The following is a 14,222-nucleotide window of genomic DNA, read 5'->3' on the forward strand; positions in this document are numbered from 1 at the left end:
AAAAAGTTCTCAAAATATGTTACGTGTAACCCAGGTGTTCCAAATTAAAAACAGAATATCAAAATATAGGAAATATCAAAACCAATGCCTGAGTATTTGGTAGCTAGGTAAAAGTTGAGTGTATTTTTATTCATTTCAGAGAGGAAAGGAGAGAAAAAGACAAATATCAATTATGAGAATCACTCATTGCCTCCTGCACGTTCCCCACTGGGGATTGAGCCCACAACCCAGGTATGTGCCTGACTGGAATTGAACCTGGGACCCCTCAGTTTGCAAGCTGAGGCTCTATCCACTGAGCCAAACCAGCTAGGGCAAGCTGAGTTATTTTTATCTTTCCTACATGAATGACTGAACTTTCCTATCAAGATAATATGACTGAAAATCCGCCATAACTGGTTTGGCTCAGTGGATAGAGTGTCAGCCTGGGGACTGAAGGGTCCCATGTTCAATTCTGGTCAAGGGCATATATCTTGGTTGTGGGCATATCACCAGTAGGGGGTGTGCAGGAGGCAACTGATCGATATTACTCTCTCACTGATGTTTCTAGCTCTCTATCCCGCTCCCTTCCTCTCTGCAAAAAATCAATAAAATATATTTTAAAAATATGTATATATGACTGAAAATCTAATGCACCTTAGCTTAAAAGCACTTGTTAGATTTGCTACTTTATTTCCACTTTGTATTCAAATTTAGGCTGGTTCATTCACTGGAAACACAAATGTATGTAGAAAACTAAAAACAACTTAAGAATATAACATGTTGTCTAATTTCAGTTTTTCTGGAAGTTTTAGCAGGAGACTACAAGAAAGCCATAGATGAATTAGCTCAATTGACTTTTATAGCTAAGTCTCAGTCATGTTGCCCCCATTTATTTTCCTTCCTCAAATTAAGAAATAATGATCAGAAAGAAATTGCTATGTTAACATGGCCACAATTAAAAAACAAAAACAAAAAAAGTTTCAAAAACTGTATACACAGCTTGTGGAAAATGAGATTAAAATATATCCAACATTTTCAACAGAGAAGCAAAAATAAGTATATAAACAATTCTTCATATTTCCTAATAATTCCTCAAAACCACTAACTACAGATTATAATTCAGGCTGAGTAGCATCTCCAAATCACAAATCTAGCACTGACAAAAATATTCTGAATGATTAAAAGTTCACTTCATCTTGTTTCTTAGTACTCATTCATAAAACAAATGTTCTCCAATAAAATTTTCACTTTACTTAAAAAGAGAGAAACAGTGCTAAAAGAGAGACCCCAAAGAAGATCAATAAAACATTTTTCATATCAAAAGAATTTAAGAAATAAAGATCCCATGATTTAAAGCAGGGCTGGGGAATATCTGGCACTCAGGCCATATAAAGCCCGAAAAATCATTTGGTCTGCCCTATTAAGGCATTAGGGTGAATTAAATGTTTGACCAAATATAGCAGGTAAATTTTTAAGTTGGTAATTTTGTATAGCCCTCACATTATGTTATAAATATCCAAATGGCCGAAACCGGTTTGGCTCAATGGATAGAGCGTCAGCTTGGGGACTGAAGGGTCCCGGGTTTGATTCCGGTCAAGGGCATGTACCTTGGTTGCGGGCACATCCCCAGTGTGGGGTGTGCAAGAGGCAGCTGATCGATGATTCTCGCTCATCGATGTTTCTAACTTGCTATCTCTCTCCCTTCCTCTCTGTACAAAATCAATAAAATATATTTTAAAAAAATAAAAAATAAATAAAAATAAATCCAAATGGCCGCTGGCAGAATAAAGATGCCTCACTCCTGCTTTAAAGGTTCTTAAAGTTCAATACTGGCCTACTCACCCCGTACCTAAAAGAAATCTGTATGTTGGTAAGGTATTCAATTATAAATATTATCTTTTGCTTTGTTAGAAGACAGGTGCTAATTTTGCTTTAGTGCAGGCAATACACATCTGCAATTTAATTCTATAGTTAAGAATCAATAACCAGCCGGGACCGGTTTGGCTCAATGGATAGAGCGTCGGCTTGGGGACTGAAGGGTCCAGGGTTCGATTCCGGTCAAGGGCATGTACCTTGGTTGCGGGCATATCCCCAGTAGGGGGTGTGCAGGAGGCAGCTGATCGATGACTCTCTCTCATCGATGTTTCTAACTATCTCTCTCCCTTCCTCTCTGTATAAAATCAATAAAATATATTAAAAAAAAAAGAATCAATAACCAATCGAGAAGATCCTGAGCTTTATGACCTCCACCAAATTATAACCTGTTTTAGTTTCTTCAAATTCGAAGATTGGGTCTATATGTAAAATTACTTAGTTATAAATCATTATAAAATTGTGATTTATTGCATGACATAAAATGGTGTTTTTCTTTAAATTGGTGGTAGACCTATCTACCCAGTGATCTAAACTAAAACATCTGGGAATCATTCTTGATTCATACCTTTCCTTCTCTGTTTCCTTCCCTAACCTCAAAAAATAAAATTCATTAAAAAGTCCTATCCAAGATGTATCTCAAATACATCTTTTCTCCATCTCTACTGCTACTACCCTAACCCAAGCCTATTGTGTCTCAGCTAGCCTATTATAATAACCTACTAATGGATCCTCTTCCTAAAAATACTGTTGTTACAATCCATTCTCCATAGGGCAGCTAGAGTGATATGTGTTTTTAACTGTCAAATTTCCTGAAAACGATGTCCAAACTTACTAACTGGGCTTTCACAATTTTCATTCACTCCTCACCTTATGGGAATTTCAAATCTATCAATTTTCTAAAATGACTCTCAGTCACCAATGTTGCCTAGACTACCAAACCCGGGGAAACTTTTCAGTTATTTATTTGGTTTGTCAATAGCTTTTTTCACTGTTACTAACCGGGGCCCCCATTTTTTAAAAAAATTCTCTTCCCTGGATTGCTTTGTCTCTACTCTCCCCTGTCCTTCTTTGCCTCCACCTCAAGCTGTCTCTCTTGCCCTTTTTTTGATTGTTCATCTAAATGACGGTATTCCTTGGCCTCTTCTCATCCTATACATTTTCTGTGGGCAGTTGCTTTTACTTACATTACTTCAAATGCCACCTTTAATCTAAAGACTCCCAAATTATCTCTAGCATAGTTCTTTCTATTTAAGCTCCAGACCCAAATATCTAACTTCCTACTAGAGAGCTTCACTTCAGTTTCCCACAAGCATTTGGAACTGTCCAAGAGGAACCATTCTTTCCTCTCAAGTAAAACTGCTATCATTACCTCTAGCTGTCTAAGCTGGAAATGTGTCATCATTGATTCTTCCCTCTCACCAAGACCTGCCTATAATGCCATCTCTACGTAAGCAAGGGCACCTTCATCTCTTGTCTGGATTACTGTGCCAGCATCCTAACTAATGTTCCATATTCCCATTTCTCAATACACTCCTCATACTACTGTCAGGAATAAATGCAATATGTGGCATCAGACTATGACCTAGCTCCTAATTGTTGCTCCAACCTCTTCTCTAGCCAGTTTCCTATTATAATAGCTTCTATCACAGTCACAGAGACTGCTGGCAGTTCCCCAAATATGCTATGCTCACTTTCCTGTGGGGCTGCACAAACTGTCACGTAGGTGGGCCTGTTAACAAATCTGTCTTTTAGGTTTTAGTTTACCTTTCACTTTCTCCAGGAAGCTTTCCCAGATCTTTCTCCTCATATATCAAAACTGGGTCGGGTCCCACACATGCTCCCTGGCTTCTTATTGCTTCCTCGTATCACAACAATGATCACACTAATTTAAACTGCCTGCTTGCATGTCTATATTGCTCAACTGGAATCTCCTAAAGACATTTAATTCCAAAAGAAAATATACTCAATTTTACTCCTTTTACTAAATTTTCTCTCTTTACTCCTTTTAATAAATTTTATACACTATGGACACCAAAGAGAAGAAAAGATTTCTGTACTAGATTTTGAAAGCAAAATATGTATTTAGTTTCTCAGCGAGCAAACAAAATCTTTTCCTGTGGCCTTTAAAAGAAAAAAATGGCAGTGATGTTTTCTTAAAAAGCAGATACATAATCTTACATAAGTTATATGTTATTTTAGTTTTGACTTCAACAAATGTTTATCTCTAGAAAAGTCTGTTTGAAACATTATGTTAAAAAAAACACAAAAAAACCGTTTTTGCTAAATCAAAATCCAGAGTTTACAACACAAACTATCTCATCTTTTTCACTTTATCAATTTAGAGACATGTGATTAACAATGAGTTCAAATAATCAACTTCTGATGATAGCTGTTATTCTAGAATAACCTTTACCAATGTGAGTGAAACAAGGCCAGAACCAATTAAACAAACAAACAAAAAAAATGTATTAACTTCGAACCTATATTTAAGATTTGGTATTCTTGAACTACAAGTTCTAAGCCCAGTCATTAAGAAATGGTTGTTTCAAACATTTAACATCTTTTTAAGCTATTATCTATACAGTTTGTTCATTAAACAAAATCTGAGAGTATCTAAGCTAAAAAACAAAACAAAACAAAACAACACTCTATACTTTCCACCCTACTTTAAAGAAAGCTTCACCGGTGAAATGACAACATAGCTATGTATTAATTTAGAACAAGAGTGAAATTAATTCCCAATGCAGGTTAAACTAGAATGACTTCTGTGATTCCAAGACTCAAGTAGATATAACATCCCAGAAAGGTTATAGAGGTGCAATTAGCATCACCACTCCAGTAGGAGGAGTGTGTTCCCAATAAATCTTTGCCTTTAAGGACTGAAGTCAGAAATATGTTTTTAAATTCTATCATGTGAGACCATCATATTCAGCAAACTACCTCTAGTCCCCCAAAATCATACTAGCTTTCTTTTGGAAGTGTGGTTCAAATTGCAGGATTTAGAAAATTCATTATTACTCCAAAACAAGTTTCTGTAAGGAAGAGTTCAAAAAGATATGCATACAAAGTAGGTTTGAAACTGCTTATTAGTCAATATCCTGCTCAGACAAGTAAAGTTTATTTTGCATAAACCTACCCTGTCAGGTAAAATTCTTTCAGCAAAGCACTTAGATTCCTTGTTACATAATAAACTAAAATGACACATTTCAAATCTACTCCTATCTCCTTCAAGGACATCCTTACAAATAAAGATTGAATCTCAAATTTAGAAATTACAGCAAACTAATTATGTAAGTTTATTCAATGTTTATATACATATGTCCACATTTGGGAATCAACCCAGCTATTACTTTTCCACATAAACCTTACACAATACTTTTCCTAACAAGGAATCTATCAATAATGTTACTTATCACTAACACCAGTCATTTGCAAAGCTCAAAATGTAAGAGCAAAAAAATTCTTTGTTTTAAACTTACATTTACTATTTTCTATAATAGTATTAAAAACCTAGAATTTATTTAACATCTTGAACCAGATTTAGGCACAAATATATTAAAACAAAAACAAAAAAACAAAAAAAGACAAGAGAACCTATCTGCTGGAAGATAGCATCAAACATCAATAACAGGGCGGGGTCGGGAGGGAGGTGGAGGTGGTAGAAGGAGGAGGGCCAGAAGACAACCAACAGGTAATTCCTTCATCAAAACAATGATTCTATCTAGAAGATCAATTTATTATGCATAGAATACAGTGCTTTGTAACATAATGGGTTGTGAAAACAGATGACTTCTTTCACATCAATTTTACCATCTTATTCTGGAGAGAGAACATATCACTACATTAACAATGGAATACCGACTCAAAACAGCAAATCAACAAATGAAGGCATTATTCAAACTGGTTAGCAGAAAGGCCAGAGATATGGATGGAATATAAGTGGCCCCAGGTTTTTGCTGCCCTACCTTCAATAAAAAACTGTGGTCAAGATTAAGATGATAGTGAAAACACTCTGGAGGAAAACATTTATGTTTTTAAAAAATATATTTTAACTTATTTAGAGAGCACTATCAATTGGCTGCCTCCTGCACCGCCGTGATGGGATGGAGCCCAATGAGCCCAAAATCCTAGCATGTACCCTGACAGGGAATCAAACCAACCACCACTCAGTGCACAGGACAATGTCCAACCAACTGAGCCACAGCGGCCAGGGCAAGAAAAGCATCTCTTAATGCTAAATAAATACAAAGCATGCCCCAAAACAGTTAAATTCAAGAATAATTCACTTAATACCAGCTATTCAACACATATAGTAATATTAATTCTAAATCTTCAAGAAACAGAACAATGCTTTGAGCATATAGCAAATATTTTTACATTCCAAAGTCACTGGAATATTACCTTGAAATATGGGATTAAAATGAGATAAATTTCTATCACTTTTACTTGACAGCTCAGCCACAGCTCCAAAAATCACAAAGGAAAGAAAAACTGGCCACTTAGTTTCAAATTATAATAGTCAAGTTTCATGATAACTAAAGAAAAATCCAATAGAATCATTTCATCATACCTAAAACTCCAGAATCTTGGACAGCACTATCCCCTTCAGGAAAGAACCTGATTAGCCACAGGGGGCAGCAAAGTTAAGAGAGTGAAAAGTAAATAGCAGGAGGTGACATGAGGGCAGGAAATGTTAATAAGGTGGTAATGAGCCATGAATATCAGAGAGAAACAGACAAAGTCTTAATTAATTAATTAAACTGATAGGCAGATAATGTTATACCAGTGATTCTCAATCCTGGCTGCACATTAGAACCACCCCAAGGGGTTTTAAAAATACAAATGTATGAATTCTACCTTACACCAATTAATTTAGAATCTCTCTAGGGTGGAGAACAACTTTTAAAGCTCTCCAAGTAGAGAGCCAGGTTTGAGAACTACAGAGCTGGTCTCTATCCCCAGCTTTATACAAATTTAAAAAATTTATATTTAAAATATAAACCACAAAAATCTATTTCCCAAATGTGTTGTTTTTGTTGATGAAGCTTTGTAATCCAAAGAGGGACAATAACTCATTAAGGACTAATTCATCTTTGTAATTTTATCAAGTTTATTTTTACCAGTAAAAATGATTAAACTAAGGTTCAAAGAGTTAAACAACTGCACAAAGCAACTGTGAGTCATCAATGATGCAGGAAAACAACTAGTCCACTAGTATTTATTGACAGGTGGTGCTCTATCTTAATGATCACACTATTTTAGTAAATACATTTTAGTGGATTATCACATCAAATTAGTCATTTTTGAAAATAATCCAAAATTCAATTAAGAAAAAAAGGATGTAATAAAATTGGGAGAAAAGAAATTTGACCCTAACTAGCAATTCTGAAAACACTAAATTAGACCAAAAAAATCTTCATGTGAAAACCAGCAATTGACCCAATATCAATCTAAGAAGTGCCATATATCCCGAAAAAGTTTTTAAAAATTACAAAATAAATCTTCCAGAAAAAAATATGACATTACTTCCAGGAAATAGTTCTAAAATGTTATATCCCTTTGTAAACAAACCTTTTTCTTAACATACTCTGATGAATTTCAACTCTTTAGTGTCATTTGATTACAAAAAGGGATTTGGGGCTTTGATGAAATGATTACTTTGAGAAGATCTACAAACCTTAAATGTTGAGTTAGTAGTGTTTTCCCCTGACAAAAAAGTTCAGATAGTTATGAAACTTCAGATCATGTCAGTGTTCTTGTTCCTGTTACCCTAAAAGATCACATAACTCAAGGGAAAAAGATGTTTTTCTCCTAAAGAAAGCAAGGTACTTCAAATCAACACCTGCTACTGGCCTCCATAATTCCAGTGGGACCAGTTTCTAAGAATATACCAACAATAATCTGAGTGATATTTGAAAGTTCTTCACCTCATCTGAAGGAGACTTCAATTTCAAAACCAGCTTCATTTCAGTTCTTTGTTTATTTACTGGCTATCTCCTATGAGAAATGCACATCTATATACTTTTATTGATTAACTCGGTTTCTTTGCTTGGTAAAAACTTCTAACTACAGCATTCAATATTTTAAAGAGTCTAACTCTACCCTATTTCCACTTCCACACTTATGTTGAAAAAATGTTACTTCACTTCACATAAATCGTATCTGATACTGATTATAAACGAAAGCATACTGTAAGTACATTAGGAAAGCTTACAATTTATGTGAACCCTTCATTTTAAAAAAATTTTAATCTGGATTCTCAAATATTAAAGCCAATGGAAGCTAACATTCTTTGACTATCTATTTTTAGGCACTTTAATTACATTATTTCACTTAATCCCCATAATCCTAGAGACTGAAGGTATTATCCCCATTTTACAGATAAGGAAAACAACTCAGATTAAAAATCTGACCATGACTCTGAACTGACCCCATGGACTCAACTCGTTCTATCTTACTGCTTCAAATTTTCATATAGATTACCAGCAAAAATATTGAAATAATTTGATCTAGGTACCAGTGTTAGTTGCAACACCATCCTAATAAATAATCACAGGCCTGAAACTAAGCTATTTAAACTTCAATTTTCTCATGGATAAAATGGGAATAACATTGGTCTTACACAGAGTTACTGGGATGACCCAATGAAATATAATGTTTATAAAGTGACATTGAGCTTGTGCCTTGTCATACTACAGGTGTGAAAAAGCAAGGCATACCAGAGATGAGGAGTTACACACCTTTGGACTGTTTCACTGGTTATGAGTTATAATTTTTTAGAAAGTGTAAAGTAATTTGTAAAGGCTACATGTTTTATAAATATAAGATATCGACTACATTATCAAACCAAACCTTCAGACTTAAAAATAGTTAAACAGCCCTAGCCGGTTTGGCTCAGTGGATAGAGCATTGATTGGCCTGTAGACTGAAGGGTCCTGAATTCAATTCTGATCAAGGGCATGTACCTAGGTTGCAGGCTTGATCCCTGGCCTGGTTAGGGGGTGCTTGCAAGAGGCAACCAATCAATGTGTCTCTTCCCCTGCCTTCCACTCTAAAAATCAATGGAAAAATATCCTCAGGTGAGGATTAACAACAACAACACACACACACACACACACAAAAAAAAAAAGCCACTTTCTCTTAAAAAAACAAAAAAAAAAAGTTAGAGACTGAAAAACTTCCAACTGTGAATAACATATTTTTGAAAAGTTAAAAGTTTCCTAACTGTTGGTTACCAGAAGTTTAAGGTAGAAAAAAAGTCCTATACTACTATAAATTTAAGTACAGAAAAAAAATTGATAAGATGCTCCTACTTTTGTTTTTTTAGTACCTTGTTCTGAGGTGCTTATAAAATTAACAAGAAACTTAAAAAGTGTTTTGGAAAAAAAAATTTAAATTATACAATATAAGACAGTATATTTTTAAATACCAGTTTCATAACAACAGTATCTCATTTTTAAAAAATATATCTTATTGATTTTTTAAGGAGAGGAAGGGAGAAAGATAGAGAGTTAGAAACATCGATGAGAGAGAGACATTGATCAGCTGCCTCCTGCACACTCCCCAACAGGGATTTGCCCGCAATCGAGGTACATGCCCTTGACAGGAATCGAACCTGGGACTTTTTAGTCCACAGGCTGACGCTCTATCCACTGAGCCAAACCGGTTTCGGCAGTATCTCATTTTTAAAAATTCTTTTAACAAGGCTTATTACTTAAAATTTTTTTTTTATTGATTTCAGAGAGGAAGTGAGAGGAAGAGAGAGATATAGAAACATCAATGATGAGAAAGAATCATTGATTGGCTGTCTCCTCCTCGCACACCACTGGGGATCAAGCCCACAACCTGGGCACGTGCCCTGACCGGGAATCGAACCGTGACCTCCTGTTTCACAGGTCAATGCTCAACCACTGAGCCATGCTGGTTGGGCTATTAAATACTTTCTATAGCAAAACAGAAAATTTACTCTGACCATTTTCAACATTAAAAACTTGCAATCCACTTACTAAATGATTTTGCAAAATAAACTCCTTACAGATGAAAAAGCTGTCTTATTTTTTTGTTAATTCATACCTTCAGTATGTTTTGAGGAAAATAGCAGGCACTTTTCTATTTTAGATCCATATGGACAAAGTGTTAACACAAGCAGGTAAAAACACCAGAAAAATCTTGGATGCCTACAGATAACTGAATCACTCTACACTAAACTAATACTTCAGAGCAGAAGAAAAATTTTCTTTCATACACATACTGAAGGGCTTTCCACTGGTTTTTGTTAAGGCCACAAATGGAAAAAACTACTACTGACAGAAAAAGCACAGAATGCTGTGGTATCAAGTACACTGCCAAAGTACCAAGTGAAGCAATTGCAATTTTTTTTTTTAAATCACTTTTCAAGCATTTTGGCATCTGGAGTAAAAGTAGTTTTTCCTAATAGAAGTAATCTAAGTAACGATCTTAATTTCCCTCAATCAAATTTGTATAAATTATATTTTCTTGCAAAATATATATAAATAACCTAAAATTCCACTCCTCTTTTTTCCTCTAGCTGTGACCAAAATTCTATAAATAAGACATTCAATTGCACCTTCAACTTATTGAACTATAAGCCATATAACTTAGATGGCTGACTGCATATTTTTGCCATTTAAAAAACAAAATGTATTAAAGCTGCATCTCATGGCTTGAACCAACCATGTTTAATATCCAATTATTTATGTTAAGTAAAAGTAAATATTATACCAGTAAGAATATTAAAGAACTATAATACTTTACTAAAAAGCAAATGAAATATATGTGAAAGAAAAACACTAGCACTAAACCTTCAAACTGTAAAAACAATTCAACAATTTTATGAAGAAAATCAGCAATATGAAACTATGATATTGTAATTAAGTTTTAAAATCCATGAATAGCAATCCATAATAGATAAGTTGATAATTCTTTTATAGCTACGACATCACTCAAGAATTGAAGTCTTGGTAATGCCTACCTTGTGGTTTATCAATTGACTATAATATATAAATGTTAACAATTTTTGTATGCTAAAAAGCAAGTTATCAATGCAGTAGCACAGGCTACATATACCTTAAATAAAACTTTCTTTTAAAAGCCAGTTTGATTCTGGCTGTAGGATGCTCTTGACTTAGAAGCAGGGCCATGTACGGTCTGAATGGGGTTCCAGAGCTATTGTATGTAGGTCAACTGTGATTTGATCTGGGGTTTTCTTTAGACTCCTAGCCAAACTAAGGCTGGATTCATAGGCCCAAAGGCAAATCAGAACCAGATTGGCCTTGAAGAGGATAAATGGGTTGAAAAATCTGCTGAACATTTATCTATTTTAGTATAAACCTTTAATTTTATTGCAAAACAGATGATCTAGATTTCTATCAGGTTTCTTTCGTCGGAAAATTGTTTTAACTAGGAGCATCATCATCTTGTTCTATGATGGTTTCGATCTCTTAAAAACGAAGACAACAATTCACAAAGATTCAACTAGAACACCGGGAAACAATGTATTTAAAAATCCTCTAAACTTAAGTGGGAAAAGTGAGCCAAGTTCTCCTACAAGGCATTCGGCAAGGACACCAATTTGAGTTACTGTACAAGCCGACCAGGTCCATGGGATCACTGCTCAGCGAACTAAGCTCCCATTCCATTGCAAAGCAACACTTCACTCACTCCTTACTCCTTCTCCACATTCTCTGTGTACAACGTCTCGAAACATTTTAAGTCTTTCCCGTCTTTGGGCCAAAAGATAACATTGAAACCTGACGACCCAGTTAATAATAAGACACTAACTATACCGCGCAGATATTTTAGGGTTTTTTTTCGTTCTCACTGTATCGAAAGGCCAGGTAACTTTTGTTTCCATTAGGAGTGCGGGTCTGTGAGACTCTTAGGAACAAATCAACGAGAGGGAATTAGGAGAGGGGTAAGCACGTAGAGACGAACTACTTAGTCCGAAAAGAGGTGGTGGGTCTCGGGAGAGCGAAGGTCGGAAGGTTAGACAGGTTGTTCAAAGCAAGAAACGGGGTGGGGGTAGGGGTGTGGGGGGAGGCAAGCCTGGGGAAGAGGCAAGACCCCCTCCCTGGACGCGCTGGGCGAGTTCCAATAACGAGGAGGGCAGGTGAGCGGGCGCTCAGGTGGGGAAGGTTGGCCTGCTCCTCTCAGATGGCAAGAGTTGATGGGAATCCGGGGGAGAGGGGGAAAAAGGCAACTCTTCACACAGCAAACCTGTTGGAATCGGAGGGGGAACCGCGGGGAACGCGCCTGGCACCACCCGCCTCAGCGGGGCAGCCAGAGGCCCGGAAGGAAATGACTCTGCGGGCGCCCCTTTTGCAAAACTTACCTTTGAGCTGGGGCAGGGGCTGCAGCTCCACGGGGCTGCCCTGGGTGCGGAACTGCGACGAGCCCTGGGAGCGCTTCTGCCTCAGCGCCTTGCGCACCGATTTCCGGGTGAAGCCGTCCACTTTCTCCGAGGCCGAGATGGCGGCACTGGCAGCCCCCGCCGCCGCCGGCGGCGACGACGCCGACATCTCCGCGGCCCAGGCGCTTGCCAGCTCCGGCTGCTGCTAGCGCCGAACGGACGGCGGCGGGAGGAGGAGGGGGGAGGGGGGAGGAGGGGGAGGAGGAGGAGGAGGAGGAGGAGGCGGGGGTGAGGCGCGGAGCGGTCGCGCCCCTCCGCCCCGTGCCCCCGGCCACACCGTCTTCCCGCTCCCGGGCGCCGCCGAGCTTCTCCTCGCCGCCCGCCAACGCCTCACGAGCGCATCTCAGGGCCGGAGGTTCCTGGTCCCCGCCGCGCGGCGGGCTCCCGGGGCCGACGGAGGCAAGGGCGGGGGGCGCAGCGGGGCCAAGAAGTTGTTGACTCCGGGCGCCGAGGGCGGGTGGAAGGGAGCCTGAAGTTTAGACTAACCGAGGCGACGGAGCACCGGGCGCGGATGCGGATCCCGGGGCGCGCCTCTCGTGCCTTCGGTCCAGTTTGCGAGTCGACCGGCCAGCAGCACCTCAGCGTCCGCTGCCAGAGCCACCCGCCGCCTTCCTTGGAGTCTCCTCCCGAGGCGCTGCCATCGCGGGTCCCTTTCGAGCCTCTGCCGCGGTGCCCGCTCTTCCCAGTCAGCGCGGTCCCCTCATCTCCCGTGGCGGTAACCCGCCGCCCGGGCTCTGGGCGAGCACACCAGCGCCCGTCGGGGTGCGGAGCAGCCGGAGCGCCCTCCCCCACGCGCCCTTCCGCCGCCCACGCAGAACCCCCTGCGAGCGTCCGCTACAACTTGGTGGGGACGCGCGAGGGAGGGGGGGGGAGTGAGTGTGCGTGTGCGCGCGCCGGGGCGTGAGGCCCGGGGGCGGGGCCTCGCGAGGGGCGGGGAAGGGCGGAGATTGACAACTTCCGCGGGGTCCCGCCAGCCTCGGAATACTTGGGAGGGAGTTGTGGGTGGGAAAGCATGCCAGCTCCCTCAGCCAATTGCAGGGCTCAGCGGCGGTAACGCGGTGAGGCGTGGCGTCCTGGAAAGTGTATCCCGCGGAGAGGTTAGGCAGCGGAATGGGGCGTGGTTTGTGTGACGGACTGTGCTCGCAGCCAATCGTAAGTGAAGACGGCGAGCGGAACGCCGCCCGCGTCACAACGGAGCGGTGAATTTTCCTTGGGAGGGTAGTGCCCCTCCAACCAGTGAGCGTCTTTGCACGCTCGAGTGACAGCTCCGGGCCGTCGCTCCCCGCCTGACAGCTCAAGAGAAGACCAGGAAACTACAGGGGGTAGTTTTAGGGAGTAAAACAGAATGCCCCTTCCCTTCCCCCTCCTCTCTGGCTGGCCAATGAGGAACTGAAGCGACTAGTGAGGCGTTTGAGGGCTGGGGCGGGAAGCAGCGTGTGATGTTAAATCACCAAAAAGGGGGAGGGGCAAAGGGCGAGGAGGGTAATTGACGGGCGGAGGAGCTCGGGAAAGGCGAGGAAGTAAGCTTGTCCAATCGGAGCGAGGGTACTGGGCTCGTGGGCGGGCCTTGGAGCCTCACTCGCCTTAAGCCGCAGAGTTGGTGGTTGCGGCGTAAATGGGCGGCTGTGGAGTGACGTTGGCACCGCGGTTCTGGGGAATTATTTTCGCGCCAGGCTTGGGCAATCTAGCATCTACTACTTCAAAGATTTCTACAAATCTGCACCCTCCAAGCGTAGGTTTCTCATATCAACTTAGTATCCCACTAATCTTCACGCCTTCTTCAGCCAAAGGCCTTCAACTACCACAACAGAACCGGGACAAATTTGCTGATCAGTGGTTTGCAGATTTGGGGATTGCCACTTAACTCTTACTGGGATCTCTTCCTTGGAGATTTTGTCTAAATTTTAAACTTCTCAAGGACAAGGACATTTTTAGAGCA

At 40.1% G+C, this 14,222-nt stretch overlaps 1 protein-coding gene across 1 annotated transcript in view; it reads right to left on the reverse strand.

The window, feature by feature from the left end:
• The window catches only part of PPP2R5A (protein phosphatase 2 regulatory subunit B'alpha), a 63,810-nt gene extending 50,650 nt beyond the window's left edge, over positions 1-13,160 (reverse strand). Inside the window, exon 1 of the mRNA XM_084865554.1 lies at positions 12,206-13,160. Coding sequence (XP_084721680.1) covers positions 12,206-12,392 — 187 coding nt within the window. The 5' untranslated portion in view covers positions 12,393-13,160. The remainder of the gene's footprint in view (positions 1-12,205) is intronic.
• Between the last annotated feature and the right edge of the window lie 1,062 nt (positions 13,161-14,222).

This window comes from Pipistrellus hanaki (genome assembly GCF_964339955.1).
Source record: "Pipistrellus hanaki genome assembly, chromosome: 18".
In the NCBI taxonomy this organism is placed as follows: Eukaryota; Metazoa; Chordata; class Mammalia; order Chiroptera; family Vespertilionidae; genus Pipistrellus; species Pipistrellus hanaki.